The 22,453-nt window shown below is 37.5% G+C and overlaps 1 protein-coding gene across 3 annotated transcripts in view; it reads left to right on the top strand.

The window, feature by feature from the left end:
- The first annotated feature begins 13,592 nt into the window (after nt 1-13,592).
- Nucleotides 13,593-22,453, top strand: part of DTHD1 (death domain containing 1) — a 67,138-nt gene continuing 58,277 nt past the window's right edge. For 2 of the 3 annotated variants that reach the window (XM_059163836.1, XM_059163842.1), the window contains exons 1-2: nt 15,913-17,420; nt 21,169-21,496. In XM_059163836.1, coding sequence (XP_059019819.1) covers nt 16,735-17,420; nt 21,169-21,496 — 1,014 coding nt within the window. In that variant the 5' untranslated portion in view covers nt 15,913-16,734. Of the gene's footprint in view, nt 14,108-15,912; nt 17,421-21,168; nt 21,497-22,453 lie in introns of those variants that run through there. The other variant, XM_059163844.1, reaches the window with a different exon arrangement.

The following is a 22,453-nucleotide window of genomic DNA, read 5'->3' as shown; positions in this document are numbered from 1 at the left end:
AACTCCCTAGGTATGGGAAATCCCTTGAGATCTGAGCTGACAAAGTGCTTTATTATAAAGCTCCATTTTATTTGTATTGAGGCTCTCCAAAGGATATACCATTCAAAATTCTAAGGAATCTGTATTTTATCTGGTAGATGCAATCAGTCATAGGACAAAAACAGCATTTTTCTGAAAGCATATGAGAGGGTCAAAAGTTTTGAATCTCAAGAGGATGAAAGTAATTATCTCATATTACATACGTCCATTGGTTTACCATTTTTGTATTCTAGAAAATCATTTGAGAGTAAACATAGGAAAAAATGTTATGTTGACAACACAGAGGAGTAGAAATCCCAGGATCCCCTAGAGAAGCAGCAGGTGTGAGAAAAACTGTTTCTTCCAGTACCTTCCATACTGTGTCAGAAAAAAAAACAAAAACAAAAGCCAACCCTGCCCCCCATCAAAAACCAAAAACCCACCATGCTTACATTTTCATTCAAACACACACCCACAGAGTTTTCTTTGGGCCAACCAAATATATTTATTTACCAGGCTAAGAGATTCGAAGATTGAGCAGAAAAAATTCATTTTTAAACAAAAGTTGATATATAACCCAGAGGATTTTTTTTTTTTTTTTTTTTTAGGTTTAAGATGTCAGCTGTGTCACAGTTCCTGTCCCCACAGAAACAGGATGTGCTTGGTCTACCTACATGATGGGTGGAATGATGTCGTGGTTGCTCAGCTGCATCCTTGGAGATGGCTTCACCCCCAGGTTCTCCTGACTGCTGTGCTTTTGGTACATCTGTGGTTCCACTGCCCATTCTGCAAGTCAGGGACTTCGCCTCAGGTTTGTAATTGCATTGAGGATGTCTACATCGATATATATTGAGCCTCACTTGCCTGCCTGTGCTGTTAGGCCATTTCTTCCCTTTCCTTTCTTTGTCTAGTCTGTGGCATTAATTCTTCTAAAACCCTGGATAACACACGGCTGGTTTGCTCTTTTGATGTAAATTTTTGGTTTCCTCTGATTCTTATTAAATGCAGTGTTTGACTACTTCTGTTAGATTTTTAAGATCCACAAGGGCAAGAACTCTTTCTTCTAAGTCACATACAGGATCAGAAGAATACTCAGCACACAATAAATATTCACTGGCAGGCAAATATCTCACTTTGGGGCTCCTGTTCTCTGTAATATGTAGATGAGCAGGTCACTTGTCCTCATTTTTATTCAGCAGAGATTTGGTGATAAACACCTAGCTTTTCTCAAGTGGATTATGGATGATGATCTCATCTCACTGTCTGTGCTAGTCATGGCTCACGGGTGATGAGAAGTTGCCCCCAAATAGGCTGCAGTATCTATTATAGGCCCAAATCTCACAGCAAAACTGCAGAGAATCTATCACCACTTTCACACTGAAACAGTTAACATTCTATGGAAACTAGGCTGTATGCACATAGCTGACTTGCTCAAGAATTCATTTGCCTTATTATATTCTGCTTCTTTGTTTATTTTGTATCATACAAAAGGGCATTGCCACAGCTGCTGGATTAAGTAATGGCTCAAAATATCAGTCTACAAGGTCATACAAACGCACTGCTATTTCTTCCTTTGAACAAGGATAAGGGTTTCAACTGCTGCAAAAATCTTCAAAACACAGTTCTATACTCACATGAATAGCCCTCCCATGGATCACTTCTTCCTCTTGAAAATTATATTGAAAGTATTTTCTCGAGTGTGTGTGTGTGTGTGTGTGTGTGTGTGTTTTAATTCCTAACACGTTCGCTGCTCTCTATACTGACGTGCTCTACTTTCTGGGTTCTTAAGAATATTGAGATTCTGTTGGCAGGTATTAAGTTTAATGCTTGTTGCTGAAGGGAGAATAAATGAAGTAAAATAAAATATTTGAGAGTCTGGTACTTTTTTAAAATGTAGAATTTCTTACTGAGAATATTCTGAATGTGTTAAAAATGTATATTTAAAATCTTATAGCTTATTCCACAAGGTAAGCTGAAGGCTCCTTGTACTACCAGTAGTTGAATTAGTAACCATCAATTCCTTCAAAAATGTTCCTTTTTACTATTCTAAGCTATCATTAAAAGTATGAAGATTCCATTAATGAAATTGTGGTTTTCAAAAGTACCCAAACAGAGGAGTCAGCCCTTTCCATGCATGAATGCATCCTCTCTCTTATACATTCGGAATAAGAGAAGTCCTCTAGTATTGAACACACTGGCATATTTCTCCTGTGAACATTAATCCCACATAGGATATAAATGAGGCACAGAGGAGTTAACTCTTTCAGAGCATAAGGAAGTTTCCCATACAGAGGTGATGACTTACTGTACTGTCCTGTATAATCAAATAAATTCATATGGCACCTTTACTAAAATGCAGTTAAATAATTAATCCCTAAGCACCTAGCTTATTCTTTTCCAGGAATGATCTTAGACTTTAGAAAAAAACAAACCCATTTAAAATCAAGGAGGAATTACCACCACGCATTTGCAACAAAGGGAGTATGAAGGGATGGTGGGGAAGACCAAGTGGACTAGACTATTTAAACTAGAATCTTCTTACTCCCACCCCTACCTGGACAAAGATTGCTTATAGGAATCACTTTTATTGCTTTTAAAACAAAACTAATATTCTGAAGCAATCACAGTGTATTAGAAAAGCGGAGACCTGATTTTCAGACCTGATTTTCAGATAGTGCTCTTAGTTCCTTTGAAGGCAGCAGCCAAGAGTTAAAAACGACCCTCCTCTTGCGTTAGATAATACCACAGAGACTACTTCTAACTTCAGCTTTAGCTTCTGTCTACTGGCTAGACCTACTTAAATTTCTGTAACCTGTTTAATGAGCTCCAAAAATAAATGTATATTATAGAGAAAACTGAAGCACACTCACTCTTTACAGAGAAATGACACGGAGGGCGTTTATGCAGTATGTGACCTAAATAACCCAAAACAGATTTAATTCACTATGGGAACCTGGGGTTACAGTGGAGCTGCTATCTGGGTCTATCAGGAATCGTAAAAGTATCTTTAAAAGGTGGCACCATCTTGGATCGCCTGTGTCCTAACAAATGTGAATCCTTCATGAGAACAGAAATTAACTTACTCCTGTTTTGGTTTTCAAAAATCAAATAAAGTTCCCCTACGATTGTATAGCTTAATTCTGAATGAAGAAACGAAACTCTAAAAACCATGCCTTGCTAAATAACATTGTTCAAAAGGACAGAAAACAAAAATGTTCCTGATGATATCACTTCATGGTGTAGACCTAACACACAGACTGAGAGGTACTATTGCAGATTCATTCTTTAAAAAAAAAAAAAAAAAAAAAAAAAAATCATTAATGCTAGTGAGGAAACTCACAGACTGGCCAAGACTCTAGTGCAAATGGGTTTATCCAAGGGATTCTTGGCAGTTAATTCAAGGCAGCAAGAGAAGAAGAACAGGGAAGATACACTGAAAGGGAGAGGCAAGAGGGAAATAGTTCGAGAAAGGAGATGCCAGTGATAATTTTGTAATATAAATGCTTGACTGGGGCCAGTTATGGCCGTCTTCCTCCATTCATTGCCACTTGCTGAGATCCTAGGGTGGCCTGGAACCTGGAAATCAGAGCAATGAAAGGGGAATTGACAGAAAAAGAAAAGATTGATAACTTTTTTTGATATTGGACATGGTTCATATCTGTAGTGGATGTACATAATATAAGACAGCAGTTGAATGCTCAGATCAATGTGTCAAGATAACAGTGGTCTAAGTGGGGAGAAAGTTGTGGTTCTGAAGAACATAATACTTTCTATTTATAATGAATTTTATTTCTAAGTTATACAAAGTTGTTTGTATTGTGTAGTGTATTTCTAGGTATACAAACATACCTAGATTGAGGATTGAATAGGTATAATATTGTTCTCCTGGTGAAGATGATGCTGTGGTCTTCTGAGGTGGTCTTAGCCTATCCATATTTAATTGGAAGAGCTCTATTATTTCTAAAAAGCAGCAAATAATGCATCCCTCAGCATCCTATCTTTACTTCAAAATCGAGTTTCCATGATGTTGAGGGTGTGGTTCCCACTGAAGAATTTGTTTCTTGCAATTTTATTTTTGTGCTGTGAGAAATAAGATGGTGATTTCACTTCCCAAGAGATGAGTCCTTATATGATATGTTTAAGAATAAGGTCTCCAAGAGATGACTTAGAGTACAGGTGAAAGGTCACTTTGTGGAATTGACATCTAGGATAGCACAGTCGTATTCTATCGGTAGATTATGTTATGACTGTCTGGAGGAAAGGAGGGAACATGGAGGTGAGCTTGGAGGACTATATAGTTTATATTAGACCCTTCTTTTTTCTTCTTTCTAGAATCTCTTTCTTTCAGGTACTTCTTTCTCTTTGCCAGAACTACCCTCAAAACTCTAATTACACCTTTGAAAAGTCAAGCCATGAGGAAGGTATAGAAACACGTTCTAAATACTGGGACACCAAAAAAAAAAAAAAAATTACTGGGACACCATGGGTACCTGGGTGACTCAGTGGGTTAAGCGTCTGCCTTGGGCTCAGGTCATGATCTCAGGGTTCTAGGATGGAGTTCTGAATCAGGCTCCCTGCTCAGCGGGGAGCCCGTTTTTCCCTCTGCTGGTCTCCCTGCTCATTCTCTCTCTCTCTTAAATAAATAAACAAAATCTTAAACAAAAATACTGGGACAACATAAAGTACACAGTAGCAATGCATCTGGCACACCCTCATTTGAAAATGTGTCTCAGAAAACTTTGGCAGAGAGGAAAACTATCTCGTTTTTATTTCACATAAAAACTTATTTAATTGGTTTCATGTCATCAGTCCATGACTGTATGAAGAGTCAGAATCCTTACAAACACATCAGTGACTCAACAGAGAAGTGTTGCAAAGTTGTAATCTAAACCCTGGTATTAATTTCAGAGGCCATTAATGCTGTTAAAAGAGGAGGTTTTGCTAACCAAATAATGAAATATCCTTAATTACTTCTCAATTCAACTATAGTCCCTGACAGTTTTACAGACCATTTTCTTTACATACTGACTATAGAACCTACCAATGGAGGACTTGCAGTATTAAATTCTCAGGTATGACAAGGCATCTCAAATTTAATAATTTGACTGTAACTGGACGGTAAAAATTGACTATTTACATATAAAGGAATGTAGCTACCTCTGTAAATATGTCTGCTGTAGTTTTGTAAATCTGATACCTTAGTTTAAATCAACCCTTACTTCTACTTCTCATCACATATAAAAATGGCAAAATGAAAGACAAGTTTCAAACCTATAATTAAATTGCTCTATCATCATTTTTTAAAAAGATTTTATTTATTTTTTTGACAGAGTGAGATCACAAGTAGACAGAGAGGCAGGCAGAGAGAGAGGAGGAAGCAGGCTCCCTGCTGAGCAGAGAGCACGATGTGGGGTTCGATCCCAGGACCCTGAGATCATGACCTGAGCTGAAGGCAGAGGCTTAACCCACTGAGCCACCCAGGTGCCCCTCTATCACCATTGTTATTGGCATTTTTTTCAATGAGTTTATCATTTTCTTTAATTTATATGAAAATCATTAACAGGGAATTAGTTGTCTATTTGGACTTTATTTGGAGTCCGATATTTAAAACTTGTGTGAAAAATAAGGTGTTTATGACTTTTCAAGGAACTTGAACCCTGGCCAAGGATTTGATAATATTAAGAAATTTTTAAAAATTAATTTTTAAGGAACATAGTCTAATGACTTTTTTAAAAGGATGCATGGATTATTTATCACATCTCACCATTGTCTTAATCATCAAACATTTGTTGACCTTCTGCTATATCAAGAGCTCTGCGCTTCAGATGAAGTATTTGATATGAGGCCATTACCAGGTGGTAATTACTCCACCTCTGTGTGAGGATCCTGCCAAGTGCAACTGACTACTTGTAATTTAAGTTAATTCTTGAACACCTGCCACTGAATTCCAAGCATTTCCAAATGACAAAATACTCTTTAAAAAGTCAATAACAATCTACATTCATTGTTCTGAAGCAACCCACTTGATGTGGCTATGTTTTGCAACTGTAATATAAATGCAATATTTGGTGTTAGTTCTTTTTTAATATATGAATTTCATTTGTATCAAAGTACTGCATGTATACAGTTCTTTAAGAATCAATAGCATGACAACTTTAAAGAAAATCAGTAGCACTTGCTCCTTTCCCCCTCCCAGCCGAAGTACCCAAGTATCTGTCAATGCCCTATAGTCAAATGCCACCAGGAACACACCTAGAGCTTGTTACTCATTTCAGTAAAGGAGAACTCACACTGTGGAGAGCCATGGGATGTTTTAGTCAAACAGACTCATTATAGGGTTGGGCTTTGGTTGTGTGGTTTAGAGGTCGTTTGTTGCTGTGGGTAAGAAGTTGTTTAGAAATGGGGACCAGTCTATCATTGGGTATTTTCATAAATCTTATCTATAGGGAGGGAAGACTAGAGAGAAATACTAAAACTACCATTGGTAAGAAGTAGTCTTGAGCTTAAATGTGGAGATGTTTGGCATTTTGTGGCTAGGACAATGCTCGTATCTAGTTTGTGTTTAGACATGATTATAGATAAAGTGTTTTCATTTTGCCTTGATCTATTATAGTCACAGAATGTCCTTGTAGGGTATGGATGTTCTATGAAATTTTGGTGTTCAGCAGGAGAATACCAGGACCCAGTTGTGAGTGTCAGGCCAGTCTCTAACAACACCTGAACCCAGCAGGAAGTGACTGGCCTTTAGAGGTCTGGAGTTGCTTTACTCTTTCCCACAATTTTCACCAGGGGCAAACACATTCTTTTTTTTTTTTTTTTTTTTAGCAGTTTCTTCTGCTAAAAATCTCTTAAATATTAGTTTCCTCTTATTCTTAAATATTTGATTTATTTTAAAATATTTGACTTCCTGTTATAGAAATAAGCCTTTGCTCTCATATCCATCTGATTATACTCATTCTTCCACATATATGTCTCCTGTACCCTCCTGGTAATGTACTAATATCACTGGTATTACTTAAGAGTAATTAGAGTTATTTTTGTTATTATGGCAGTACAAATATTATCCATAGCAGGAATACATAGTGTACTATGATTATGTTTCCTTTCCTTTAGAATTTCATTTTTTTAAAGATTTTATTTATTTATTTGACAGAGAGAGAGAGATCATAAGTAGGCAGAGGCAGACAGAGAGAGCAGGGGGAAGCAGGCTCCCTGCTGAGCAGAGAGCCCAATGTGGGGTTCTATCCCAGGATCCTGAGATCATGACCTGAGCCAAAGGCAGAGGCTTAACCCACTGAGCCACCCAGGCACCCCTAGAATTTCATTTTTTTAATTGCTTCATTTTATTTCATTTGCTCAGTTATATGTAATTCTTCCCCCAAATTCTCCAATAGAATTGCAAAACTTCTCTTTGACTGGTTGAAACTCAGACAGTTCTTTAGTTCCACTTACCCCTTGTAGACAACCCTCTTGGACCCTCAGATGACAGCCGCACTCCGGACTAGGAGCTGTTAAGGACCTTGACCCTGGACTTCATTTTGCATTTAATTCACCTGTCCCTCTCTTCACTGGCTTTTCTAGCTCCTGATTCCCAGGACTTTTTTTCTTCTGTTAACTGTTGTTTTTTGTGAGTACATCCCCTAGTACTTCCCAAGAAAATGTACATAGTAGGCAAATTTTTTGATATGTGTATACCTGAAAAATCCCTCCCCACCCGGCACACCTGTTTTTTTTTTTTTTTTTTTTTAAGCTTTTATTTATTTGATACAGAGAAAGGGAGAACACAAGCAAGCAAAGTGCAGGCACAAGGAGAGGGAGAAGGAGACTCCCCGCTGGGCAGGGAGCCCCATGTAGGGGGGACCCTGGAGTCATGACCTGAGCTAAAGGCAGATGCTTAACCAACTGAGCCATCACGGTGACCCCAACCGCTCACACTTGAAAAAATATCGCTCATTTTTTCCAGCTGTATTGAAATATAATTGACAGGAGGCTTCATTACGTAGGCGTAATTGATGAAATCATTGGCCATTAGTAATTGATTCAGTCTCCACCCTCTCTTGACTCCTTTGAGGGGAGACTTTGACAACCAGCCCTTTGACAACAGCAGGGACTGTCCAAAAGCCACTTCATTAACATAACAAAGAACACCTTGATTGCTGTCACTGCTTAAGAAATTCCAAGGGTTTTAGTAGCTCTGTTCCAGAAACGGGATCTAAAACCAAATTTGTATTTCTTAGGATAAATCACAATGTCACGTTACTGCAATATGATTATCACTATAGCGTTAGCCAATCCTTCTACCACATCATAGCAAATTTTCTTTTTTGTACCCCAATATACTTGCATGACAGTTTGGGGGAAACAGAATTCTAAGTAAGAAAGAGGTTTCTCTCTGAATATTAAAGTCACAAGTCTGTTATTTTCTAGGTCTTAGGGTTGCTGTTGAGAAGTATGCCTTTTGATAAAAAAGTGACCATTTTCCCTCTTCAGAGGCTACTAGAATCTTTGTTCTTGGGGTTTTGAATATTCCTTATGACATGACCAGTTATTATTTTCTTTTTGTATGTATTGTTCTGGGACCTTTCTATCCAGAATATGAAATTCTGCAGTTCTGGGAAACTTTCTTGTATTACTCCTTTGATAATTTATTTCCTTCAATTTTCTCTTTCTAGGGTTCATATTAGTTGAACCACCAGGATTGAACCACCAATTTTTCTTAACCTCCTTTTTTCCCTGTTGTCTCTTTGTCTTTTTGTTTGACCTTCTAGAAGACTTCCTCAACTATTTATTTCCACCCATATACCAGTCTGAAAAATTTCTGTTGTCCTATTTACATTTGTATGAGTTCTTTCTCATCGTCCAAATGTTTCTGTTTTTAGAAAGTCTCTTGCTTTGTTTTGTTTTGTAGATGCATTATTTTCTCATATCCCAGGCTCTAAGGATGTTAATTATAGCTTTATTTGATATTTTCTCCTTTTCCCTGTGTTCACTGTATTTTTCATGTTCTTTATTCATGTTTGCTTAAGTGTCTAACATTATATTAGAGACCTTTTCCAATGCCTGACTCCCTTGTTCGTTATTACATTCTTTTTTTTTTTTTTTAAAGATTTTTATTTATTTATTTGACAGACAGAGATCGCAAGTAGGCAGAGAGGCAGGCAGAGAGAGAAGAAGGGAAGCAGGCTTCCTGCTGAGCAGTGAGCCAGATGTGGGGTTTGATCCCAGGACCCTGAGATCATGACCTGAGCCAAAGGCAGAGGCTTTAACTCACTGAGCCACCCAGGTGCCCCATGATATTACATTCTTAAAATGAGGCATTAGAAGCATCTTTAGGAAACTTTATATACACATGGTGGGCCTTATGATGGACCACCTAGATGCTTCATTGTTGATGACCTGGGGACAGGGCAAACTTTTGGGGGTAGGGAGTAGGAGGAGGGGCACTAATAGCTCCATTAATTGATAGATTTTGCTCTTTGGGTGTTTAGTTATTCCAGAAAGGAAACCTCTAATCTGCCTGAGAGGTCATGCTTGCCGACCTCGATTCTTAGAATGGAGCAGAACAATAGAGTGGGACCTCGCTATAAATATTCACATTTTACTTAACCTTTGTCATCATCATAGCACCTCCTTCCATTTCTCGTCTCAGTCCAGGCCTCCTACCTCCTGCTGCAGCTTCTTCATAAAGAAAATCTCTAGCTTCTGATATATATAGGAGAGAATGTTGTCTGGCTACTTGGGGCTGAGAAAGGGATTTGGGAATCTACCTCCTCCCAAAACTGAGTTTCAATTATACCTCGATTGCTTATACTCCCCACTTCACTCTCATAGTCAGTGATGCTGACAGTCTCTAATTCCTGGGACCTTCTGAGATCCCATGGCGAGAACTGGCCTATTTTCTACCCCTAGAGGTTCTCTCTTTGCTCGGTTAAGTCACTTAGCTTGTCTATCTGATTTTGATCTTCCTAAAGATCAACAAATACATATTTGTTGACATCTTTTGTCTATCAGTGTAGCACCTGTTTTCTTTGTCCTTGAAGGTTTATATATTATTTATCCTCTCCAGTGGCATTTTGGGAGAAAGCAGAGACAGAACATTTATCTAACCTATATTGTTGAACTAGAAGTCTTAGCTTCGATTTTTACCACTTATTCTTTAAAAACTTTTAAAAATTGATAAGCACACTGAGAATTCTGTAACAAATTTCTGGGGGTAACAAAAATAAAATGTCTACTTTTCCTACTCCTTCCACACATCATGCAACTGTATGAGCTTGTCTGAAGCAGATAAAAAAATAAACAGAAATTCAACAAGAGTTTTCCAATGGGGCAAATGTAGTCTGTGCTTATTGCACCAAAATTTCTGATATAGGCAACTGCAGGCACTGAAAGAAAGTAACAAAAATCAGGAGCTATAATATTAACTCATGGTACCTCAAGCATATGTAACTATTTTGCTTCCATCTGACTTATGAACCATTCATTACTCACGGTAAGTTCCGTGGAAAGTGGCATACTTTATCATATCGCAGTTCAAACATTGTTTGGCTGGCATCAACAGATTCCTCATCTCTTGCAGAGTTTTCTTTCTCAGGTAGTAAATCAGTGAAGAACCTACTCAACTTGAATTTCATCTCTACTCACTGTGATGCTTTTAACATTAGAACAGTTGCTTTTCAACCACATAATGTTTGGTATGCGTTCACAACTGTGTATGAGTTTTTTTCATGTCAGTGAAAGCAAAGAGTTCTCAGTAAAGAAAGTAAAAGAAAGTCTTAGTAGTGATAATAACTAGTAGCCACAATTAAGATGTTAATCAAATGTCAAATCCATCAAGATGAATTTTCACAGTTAACATCTGTGGGTGTCACAAATCTTGATGGCAAATGTCAGTTCTTTCCATGGTTAGTGACATCAGTTCATTGAAAACAAGAGGCAGGAACATGCTGATGCTTGTTTTAACAAATAAAGGTAGCATGGCCTGTGGTAGGTCTAACTTTGCAAGTATTATATGTTCTTGGGAAGCCAGACAGAGAGCAAGTTTGGACTTGAAGATAGCAAATGTCAATGAGGCTAAGGAGGAATGTTTTGGTGTTTTTAAATTCCTCTGCCCTGAGAAAAAATCTTCCCACATATCTAGAAAGGGGAAAAAAATGAGTATTGTTCCAGTGTTCATCATTTGACTATTAGTTCTATCCAACACTCAAAACATGAATGGTGTAAATCTCTCCTGATCTCTTCTACTTCCATGGATTCACCCATCGGCTGGCTGTTTGCTAATGACATTCAAATATGCCAAGATTTTTCTGGCTTTTTTTCTTAATTTTTAGTACATTTCGAAGAACTGTCCTAAGCTATCTCAAACTCCACAAATCCCAAATTAATCCAATTTTCTACCCATCCAGTCTAATTTTTTCCCTAAATTTCTTAGTTCAATGATTTTTTTTCCCACCTAGCTAGTCATCCAAACTGAAAGTTTTAATCACATTCTACCACCAAGCACAGTTCTTGCACCGATGGCCAATAAATTTTTCTCAAATAAATGAATGAATGGATTTTCAATGCATTTGCTTCTTGTCCCTCTAACTAATGATTTAGTAAGTTGCAGTCACTTGACTACAAACCCCCTCTTGAGGCATCCCCTTCCCTTGGCTGCACTGTTTCTACTCCAACATGGGCCCTCAAGCCTCCTCCCTCTTGGGTCTCTACCATCTTGACCATCGTAGTGCAGCATTGGTCATATTTCAGCTTGGTTTAAAAATATTTAATGTCTCCCTTTTGCCTACCAAACAAAATTCCAACCTCCTCTTCCTGATTCTCCTTAATTATCAGAGTCTTGTCACTTCCTCTGACTCCTTACTGAATCCTCCCCTAAAGCCGTGCTTTCCCATTTTTGATCACACTGGGTCATTTCATGCCTTTACACCTTTGATCGTGTGATAATTTCCTATGCTGGAATGTGCCTTTTCTCTATTGTCTAGCCTACTCAAATCCAGATTGTCCTTTAGCTCCTAATCCAGACAGTTCCTAGGCCTCTACTTGGAATTATTTTGATACACCTCAAAGCTTCCACGATCTTTCTATTTCTGCTTTTGCGCTACCTCACAGCACAGGCTGAGCCACATTTTCATAGTATGTTATGGGTCTGCCTCTCTCCCAAGTCCTAAAAGACCCCATTCCCAGCCCACAGCTTGTGGGCAGTAAATGCAGTAAATGCTCTCTTATCAGGCAAGAACAGTAAATGCTATAGAAAGTTTTCAGAAATGACACTGAATTAAAGTCATTATATATACTAATACCAATAACTAAATACTTATTTCAGGAGTTAAAGGAAAAGGAAAGAAAACAAGAGTAAAGAAAATTGAACAAGAAAATGTTTAGTGTTCAGAAGAAGGTGTAAAATTTTAAAACAATGTGACCCATGATGTGGTCTGAACTTGTATCTCCAAAAAAATCACCTTTTTGGTGAACAGGGCTTCACTGCGCCCCTACTTCTGCACAAACTTGGTACCTTGCTGCATACTTCTCCTTTCCTTTCCTCGAAGGCTCTTCAAACCACAGGCAGCTGGGACAGTATTTAGGCCTGTGATATCATTCCTTATTTATTCACTGGGTTTTGTCTCCCTGTCTTGTCTTCCAGGCATCAGGAGTGCAGCTCTAAGAATTCCCCAGTTAGATGAGATGATGCAATGGCTGTGGAAAGCAGCAGTCTGGCTCTGCTCTGGAAAGCTTTCACTTCACCAAGTACTTCTGAGAGAACATGTGTCTGTATGGAAGGTACTGCCCTGTCCCTTGGGTGCTGTGTTCTCTCTTATCAGGAGAGGGGAGTGGGACTGGATGGGAGGAAGCAGGCTGTCCTGGGTTCTCCCCACAACACCTCCCCAAGTTTCTCCTGTATCATGTCCTGTGTTGCAATGGCCTCATGCGTAATTTCCAACTGAAAGGCCAGTGGTAATGAGAACTTGTTGCATTTGATTTTTAATTATACAGGGTGCAGAGTCCTTACTAGTTCAGAGAGAGTCACCCTTTGGGTTTGCTTTATTTTAGGGAAGGGGCATTTTATCTAATTAGAGAGAAAGTATCACAGAGTTAAGAGTCCAAGCACCTATCTCAATCATACTGCAGATTTGCCCTATAGGAAGGTACTAATTAGATCTTCCCCAACCGATGCCAATAGACTTGCCCCAGCAAAGAAATCTTTTCTTAAGTCTTTATTATAAAAAAAATTATAAATATATGCTAATTAGAGAGACTCGTAATGACCTTGCTTATAACCATGTCCAGCTTCAACAAGTAAGTAGCAACCCATCTTAATTCATCTGCACACCACTCCCACTCTCCCAGATTGTTTGGCAGCAATTCGAATGTCGTATTACTTCATCCATAAGTATTTTGAAATATCACATAGGAATCTTGTTGGCGATATTGTTAAAAGGTTTACCTTTGATTAATAGTTCTCATCCTGCAACAGAATCTTTATTTTGTTGCCTCCAAACTTGAAAGGCTTGCAGGGCTTTCCATATATATATTGAATGTGTAATTCTTACATGGAAAGTGGAATGGTGTGAGCTAGTTCTATTCCTGTGATTAATCTATTCTGTACACAGTGGCACCCAGGGTGTGGGAACACCCCTCCTTGGTCACCTAGTAACTTTTCACTGGTCAACAAGAAGCTGAATAAACTATTATATTGCAAGAAAGTGCTTGGCTGGCTCACTTGGATCATCTCCTAGATTTGAAGCACTATCGCCAAGTTTGAATTTGCTAAACCTTTAGGCTTTGCTGGCAGAAAAGAAGCATTCCATTCCTAGAGCATACATGGATTCAGAGGACATGGGCTCAAGCAAACTAGGAAAAATACTGAAGCAGATTTGGAGACAAAACCTGATGCTACAGCAGGCCCTCCTGGGTGAGAACCCTGGTGAAGGGTCTGGCGGGGCCACTTGGATAGCCACAGTGGTCTTTCTGGGTCAGGAGCTCAGTGGGGCCCTTCACCAACTCTTGGAGCACGCTGCAGGCACTCTGCTCTCTACCTGCCAGCAGCTGTATGCACTGCTCGACAAGGAGAATCAATGTATCCGGAGACAAGGCAAGTATTTCTTTGATTTATTCTTTCTCTAAGAAATGTTGGTAGGGTAGGGTGCCTGGGTGGCTCAGTGGGTTAAGCCGCTGCCTTCGGCTCAGGTCATGATCTCAGGGTCCTGGGATCGAGTCCCGCATTGGGCTCTCTGCTCAGCAGGAAGCCTGCTTCCTCCTCTCTCTCTCTCTGCCTGCCTCTCTGCCTACTTGTGATCTCTCTCTCTGTCAAATAAATAAATAAAATCTTAAAAAAAAAAAAAAAAGAAAAGAAATGTTGGTAGGGTAGTCGCATTGAGAAGTACAAAGGAGCATGCAAAGAAGGCTAAGACAGAGACTTGTCCACAAAGGACCAACAATATATTAGGGGAAATCAGGTAAGACAAATGCACAATAATGCAAGGGACATTAAGGCCAGTCCCATTAAAGACATACAAAGGAAGCCCATTAAGACTTCACAAGCAGGCAAGATTCCATTTTCAGAGTGGGAAATAGGGAACTTTGCTGGACCAGATGCTGTATTTAAACTGAAGCTTAAGAAATGAATTGGATTTACGCAGCTGGAAATTACGAATCTTGAAAGAGCATTCCAGGCATGGTTATTATTAACAGGATCCAAGATTAAAGGTACGAAAACATCCCTAGTTTGAGGTAGAACAAGCAGTTTTTCTAGATTGGAATATGATATTCCATGTGTAGAATTACTTGCGTTTGAAACCATTATTGCAAAAACACTAGAAAGACTGGGCTGCGCTGAGCTATAGAATTGGATCTCCCTCCCACACATACAAAGAGGGGAGCAGGTTCTGGGAATAGTCCCCACTGGGTATAACGGATGCTGAGAAGTATGGCAGGAAGAATACTGTGTCTGATACATATGATCTCAGACAACCACAGTTACTCTAGATAAAAAGGTGGGTGTTATCATGAAATCCAATTCTAAATAATACACTGTCAAAGCAAGTGCATAGGTCTTATCAATCAGGAATCCAGGGGATAATGTTAAGAAATTATCTAGGGGGCAGTTGGTAGGCATCAGGGAAATTTGCCCAAAGGCAGCATGACCCAGAAAACAGCATCTGGAGCTTGTAGCCAGGACTTCAGTCTCTGGAGAGAATTGAACAAGGTCCCAGGCAACATATTGAGACAAATACTTATTCATGGAAAATGACAAGAACACTGCTTCCAGAAGAGGAAAATAAAATAAAGACAGTCTTAGGTACAAGACATTAAAAAAAAAAAAAAAAAAAAAAGCACAAGTTGTCAGATTGGAGCCCAAAGATAAACCCAGACTCGTCAAAAGATGACTTTTTAAAAAAATTTTATTTATTTATCAGAGAGAGAGAGAGGGGAGAGAGCGAGCACAGGCAGACAGAATGGCAGGCAGAGGCAGAGGGAGAAGCAGGCTCCCCACCAAGCAAGGAGCCCGATGTGGGACTCGATCCCAGGACGCCGGGATCATGACCCGAGCCGAAGGCAGCTGCTTAACCAACTGAGCCACCCAGGTGTCCCTCAAAAGATGATTTAATGATGATTCTTTTTTTTTTTTTTTTTTTTTTTTTTTTTTTTTAATTTTTTTTTATTTTTTATAAACATATATTTTTTATATACATATATTTTTATCCCCAGGTCTGTGAATCACCAGGTTTACACACTTCACAGCACTCACCAAATCACATACCCTCCCCAATGTCCATAATCCCACCCCCTTCTCCCCAACCCCCTCCCCCCGGCAACCCTCAGTTTGTTTTGTGAGATTAAGAGTCAAAATCCTTGATGATGATTCTTAAAGTACTGACCTATGGGGCTATAAAGTACATATTCCTTAGTTCAGAATTGAATTCTAAAGATTGGAGAGTTGCTAAGCCTGCAAGAAGTGGTCAGATGACTTCAGCTGTGAGCTGTAACCTCAGAGGAAGGATGGACAAAGACGAGAATGGCAGGACATGGGGATGGAGTGAGAGACCATATCAGAGCACATCATGGGGAGGGTCTACATCAGCATGAAGAGGTTTGACTTGGTTTAGCAGCCTCTGAGTAGCCAGTGCATGCTCTTATCAGAGACTCAGAACCTGTACAGTTGGAGCTATTTTTTGGAAGGCCAATTTGAAAATTGTAAATGATCACAGGCTCAGCAGGAGGAATAGTGTAAACAGAACTTAATTCCTACAGCAGCCAACAAAGCACCTTATAAAATGTAACATCTGTGCCAGTAGAAATAGTGTAGCTGTGGTATGCCGGCTACCCAAGTCTCATCCAAAGTGTTTTGCTAAATTTTACGCAAATAATTATAAGCGGGTCATTGATAAATGATATAGTACATTCGAAGGAGAAGAACAATTCTCAAAACCATACTAAATCATCAAGGAATTATTGAGGAAGATGTTGATTTCAATTGAAGAGTTTTATGGATGTGATGGGGTCATTGTGTCTGCCTTAAACATTCAAAGCATTTTTATGAGCAGAAGGGATTAGACTTACTCTTTGCCACTACAGTAAGAAGCAGTTTGTCCCCAATTCCTAAGTATGTTAAAAGAGTGACAGTTGTGCAAATGACTTGTCTTTCAAGAGGGAGGTGGGTTTAAATGCCTGGTAAGGGTCTTGATAGGTGTCTAAGGTTATCTTGCCATACTTCATTAGATGTCAGTGGAGAAATATAATTTGATTCAGTTTTGTATTTTGTTCTCTTTATGTATCTGTGTGTGTGCAGAAATCTCTACTTTCATAGACTGTCTCATGAAAATAAACGAATATTTGGGGAGCACTGCTACACTTCTAAAGAAAGAAGAAAAGGAGATGTGTAATTTATGCGGCATGCATGATGAATGTACCCCACTGCAGACAATGTCCACCATTCACGATATCAAAGCAGCAGACATTGCTGCAAGAGGGCAACAAAATGTCATAGAAACAGCTACTGTTTCTCCCACAAATGAAGAGCAAAGTCCTTATACAAACCAGGTCCAGTTAAAAAAAAATAAAGCACATATGAGTTCAGAATCAGTGGGGGAAAAAAACAATACCTCATTGAATGGAGATGTAATAGAGCGAGGGGAGTCACAGAACAAAATGTTCCCTGATAATGATGAAAATGAAGACGATGAACAAACAGTACACATGACTGTTGAGAACATAAATGGCAACAGGGAAGAGATGCATGACATAATCCAGACAACAGAAAGACAAATTCAAGAGACCTCAGAGAGCCAAAGAGAAGATATTACCACATCCTCAGTAACACGTGATATCTCCAGCAAGTATCAGAATAATCTTCTTTCCAATGATTCAGAGAGTCTAAAGCAAAAGAATAACATAATGGAAAAGGAGTAAGTAAATGTAAAGCAGAGGTACTTGTATATCCCTGGTGATAAGCATGTTTCTGTAGGTATTATACATAATATTTATATATGATGATTTTATTTTTCCATTTCAGATCTCCATAATATATTGTAAATCAATAATTCTGTTTAAATTATCCCCGGTAAAGTTATGTGACTGCTATTACCAATATTATTTAAAATTTTAGGAAACAAACATTAAATGTTTCTTTAAAGGAAGAGGATTCCACTAAAGAAGAAAGTCATTTAAATGAACAATTGTCCAGAACATGAACGCTCTTCTAAATCACTACTCTTTCAATTATAATAAGAAAAAAGCTAGGAAGCTGTGGAAAGTTCAAATACTAGGAAAACATTTTCTAGCCTCAGATTTATTTTAGCTGTATCCTCAAATAAATTCTCATGTTTATTTTATTTATAAATTATCATAAATTCTTAACCTGTGTCTGTAGATTCTAGGGGGCATGAGTAAGCTTTAGGCAGTTTTTAAAACCGAATGTATGTTTTCATATTTATTTTATTTTCTTAGAGATGACAGAGCCTTTACCAGATTCTCAAAGAGCCCCTGACTTTAAAAAAAAAAAAAAGTTGAAATTGACAAATATACTTTATGAATTATTTCCCTTAAACAAGGGGATAATCATCCCTATTTGTCCAAATAAAATAAAATATTCACAGCCAAAGTTTTCCTGCAAAGATCACACTCTTAGAAGACAATCGGGAGTAATGAAAAGAATCATTGCTTTGGGAATCAGATGGACTTAAATTTTATCTCCTTATTTATTTATTTATTTTTAAAAAAAACATGCTAGTTTTGTGATCCTGCTCAACTTGCTTCATTTTTGAGTCCTATTTTCTTCTTTTCAGAAATAACATATACTTGGTAAGGTCAAATGAGAAAGTCACATAAAGAGCCTAGCACCACACTCCTTTGCACATGTTCATGCTGAGTGGATTGTGAGTGTGCAATTGATTTCACTCTCAACAACCCTCACTTTCTCTACCTCCCACGTGCTTCCAACCTTCACTTAACCCCTCTCCGCCATGACATATGACATATGATGCTCTTTTCAGGTGTACGGTACAATTTCCAGGGCAACACCACAACTGAGTCTTCAATCTCAAGCAACTCATTTTGCTATTTTGACCTTATTTATCTCATCATTAAAACGAAGAGGTTGAGTTAGGTCAGCTGTGAGGTTCCTACAGGGCTGAGAATCTAATGAATTTTATAGATGTCCTGGAAGTACATTCAGAGCTTGACAGACCCCATAGCTTTAAAGAATTACTGCCCCTGCAAAAGAGGTACTTAAATTAGTAAATATGTAGTTGCCCATATCACTTGAGAAAAAATTAACACTTCATATTCTCATTCAGAAATGACTCAAAGCATCAGCTAATGAGTCACTGCTGAACCACTCCCTCTAACACCTCCCTTAGGTGTTCCCTCCTTGGTGATTTCCTCTTTGTAGCACCCAAACCAATTGTGCTTGGCTTGCGTTATTTATAAAGATGACTAGTCCTTTCAATCCTTCAGGCTAGGAAGCCATCAGGCCACTTAAAATATGTGTATCATAAACAAAACCTCGCTGGGAATCTCTTGTGATTCCTCCCTGGATAGCTTTCTGTAAGAAACCTATCTCGTCTAGGGTCCTTGTCCTAGTGTTTACAGACTTAAAGGAAAACAAGAGTAACACAAACCAATCTGATTACTTTAGCTGCGGGACTAGATCTCTTTGACTAAGGCTAGAGGAAACGGAAGTATTTATGGTTCTCTTTCCTCACCTCATCTGTGCTTTTAGTGCAGACAGTTTTCAAGGCACGGAAGAAAATTATTTTTAAAATTATACAAGGCTGGGTCACTGTATTCTCTATTAAACAATTCAGAAATTATTTCTCATTTTTTTGAAGTACCATCATTAGAGAATATACAAACAAACCAATGTACTGAGTAATTTTTCTTCCAACTTTACAGGTTCAGAATTATAAATATAAATAAATAAATCTCTGCAATTTCAACGTTTTTTAAAAAATATCTATGTTAGAGGGCATTATAAAATTCAGTTCACTAAGAATTGAAAAATAGTTAAAACCTGATTATACTACAAGTGGGTATTAGCATGCTATTTTGTATTGATCTTCTCATTGATATTGCCAATATTTTAGCCATTTCACTGACAAGAAATGAAAAGTAGAAAGAAGAGGAGAAACTCAAGCTGGTAATTTTAATATAGAGTTGTAATTTATTGAGCATGAAATTTATGCTAACCCCCTATTATAAGAAGTTTAAATATTTTATCTCATTCCTTCTTCAGACTATTCTGAATTAGGTATTAGTTTCAGTTTGTAATGAATAAAGAAGCCAGTGGTTTGGAATGATTTGAGGATATTTTATCAGAGTTTGGGCTTTTGTGCTAAATATAGGTGGATTCAATTATTGATTCTATAGATCTGCCATCAGTGTAATTTTCAACAAGTGAAATTTTCTCAGCCTAGTTTCCCTATCTGTCAAAGGTGTAAAAAAGTACCTGTCTGACTCTCTAGTGAGGGTTAAATGAAATAATGTGGTGGCACCTGACTGACTCACTCAGTAGAGCATGCAAACCGTAATCTGGGGGTTGCAAGTTTGAGCACCATGTCAGAAAGAGAGATTACTGAAAAATAACAAAATTAAAAAAAAAAAGAAATAATGCATAACCTAAAATCTGGTCCATAGAGATAGCTAAAATATTGGCTATTTTTATAATAATTATTGATGTATAAAGTCAAACAATGACTGATCTCAAATTTCAATCAAATATTTAAGACCCTAAAACCTCTGGCAAAGGTGATGGTTATAAAAAGCAAGAGTACAAAAAATGGTCAAAATAAACTTTTGGATCAATTCTTCAAGGATTGTAAATATTTTGCTTCTAATTTTAATAGTTAATGATATGTTCACAATACTTTTGTACCTTTCTTGGGTTTTCTAAAAAACATAATAAACATCATTTGATATAATGCATTTGGATAATTCCAATACCAGATATGTATTTATCCCCTTTCCTCAAAATTCAGTTAATGATTCAGGTATTAGTACTTGGTTTTTCAAGAAGCATTAACAATCTTCAGATTCATATTGTAAAATGAACACAATGGAGAAATCAACCACTTAAATAATAATAGTAGTGTCAATAGTAATAATAGTTCATATATATAATACCTACTATGTTTTAAGCATAGCTTTTTAATTACTTAACATATACTAGTTTATTTAATTCTCACAGCCTTCTTATGAGACAGGTATTGTTTTATTATAATTTTGCAGTCTAATAAACTAAGGCACAGAGAGTCTGAGTACCTTGCTAAAGGTTGCACAGTCAGTAAGTGGAAAAGTTGGGATTCACAGGAAGACAATGTGGCTCTAGAGCTTGAACTTATTTATATATTTGTTTTATATTTTATTTTAATTTTTAAAATTTTTTAATTCAAATTATAGTTAGTTAACATATAGGGTAATATTGGTTTCAGGACTAGAATTTAGTGACTCAGGACTAGAATTTAGTGACTCATCAGTTACTTAAAACACTCAGTGCTCATCACAAGAGCCCTTCTTAACACCCATCTCCCATTTAAGCCCACCCCCTGCTCACCTCTCTCCATTAACCTGTTTGTTCTCTACAATTAAGAGTTTCTTATGGCATTTAGCCATATAATACATAAGTAATTGGAAAAATTGTTTATTTTTTTCCTGCAGGTATTTTGATATGCTGAGTAATACCAGCCCCCAAGTGTCTTGTTACATTACGGCACCATCATATATTCTACAACATCTAGAATGCCGGATAGTTAACAGCATGAGTTCTTTAATAGTGAGCAATAGTGAAGAGTTGGTCAGTAATGTCATCGCTGTTGAATGTTCAGATATGGAAAAAAAAATTCCATTTCCAATATGCATTGCAATTCCATTTACTGCACGTTACAGGGGAAATTACAGAGACATCATGGTGAAAATGTCTGACATAAACCTTCAATCAAGTTACCTAACCCCAAATTCACTGGAAGGAATGAGAGGAAGTTATAAGGTTGGTAAATCCTTGGCTACATCTACATTTGCTCTTCGACTCCTTTACTAAATATTACTCGGACTACCAAATTGTGTGTATCTATAATTATCCCATTGGTAAAAAATGGAAGGGTTAATTAGATTAACACCAGTGAGTCCACAAACTTTTTGCTATCTTTTTATCTTTATGGTCAAAGAGCAGAAATCTTCGGCCAAACTTAAGAATGAAGAACTTGGGTCTAGGACCCAGCAACTGTTGTGTTTTCACCTGGGAAACAAAATCAAAATCATGGCTTAATTAGCTTCATGCCTTAGACTACCAATAGACTAACATTTAAATGTAATGGACTCTCTGTCTAAATTTAAGAATGTTGGAATCCCCAGATAATACTAGCTTTATTTTTTATCATTCATGAGTTGGGAAAATATGTTAAAAAAAAAAAAGATGAACATTTGTGTGTGTGTGTTCCTTGAAATAGTTTTTAAGTCTATAAATTGTGTTTTGTTTATACACAGAAGACAGTATATGTGGTAGTTAGGATGTGGGTTGTGGAGGAAGATAAGCTGGGTTTGAAATCTGGTTCCTGTACTTCCGTGCTATGTTGGTGTGGGTATATTATGTAACCTTTCTATGACTTAATTTCTTTATCTGAAAAATGAATACAATATTAGTTCCACCTGATAGGGTCATAGGGATTAAATGAATAAATGCACATATAGAGATAAAAGGAAGCCTATAAACACATGTTAGTAGTTAATAAATTACCATTTTTCACGGTCAACTTATTGTAGTAACTCTGAGTTTCTCTATGGTCACAAATTCGTATGTTTTGAAGACAGGCTATATAAGTTATTAAACTCAGCATAGAGTTGATGGGAACTAAGATTAAAGATTCTTCTGTGGACCACTGAATTTATTTTTAAACAGAATATTTGACCTTTTAGCTTTATGAAAATTGTTATTATTTGAAAAAAA

The sequence above is a fragment of the Mustela lutreola genome, chromosome 1, assembly GCF_030435805.1.
Source record: "Mustela lutreola isolate mMusLut2 chromosome 1, mMusLut2.pri, whole genome shotgun sequence".
Taxonomy (NCBI): Eukaryota; Metazoa; Chordata; class Mammalia; order Carnivora; family Mustelidae; genus Mustela; species Mustela lutreola.
This window is presented reverse-complemented; position numbering and strand designations above follow the sequence as displayed.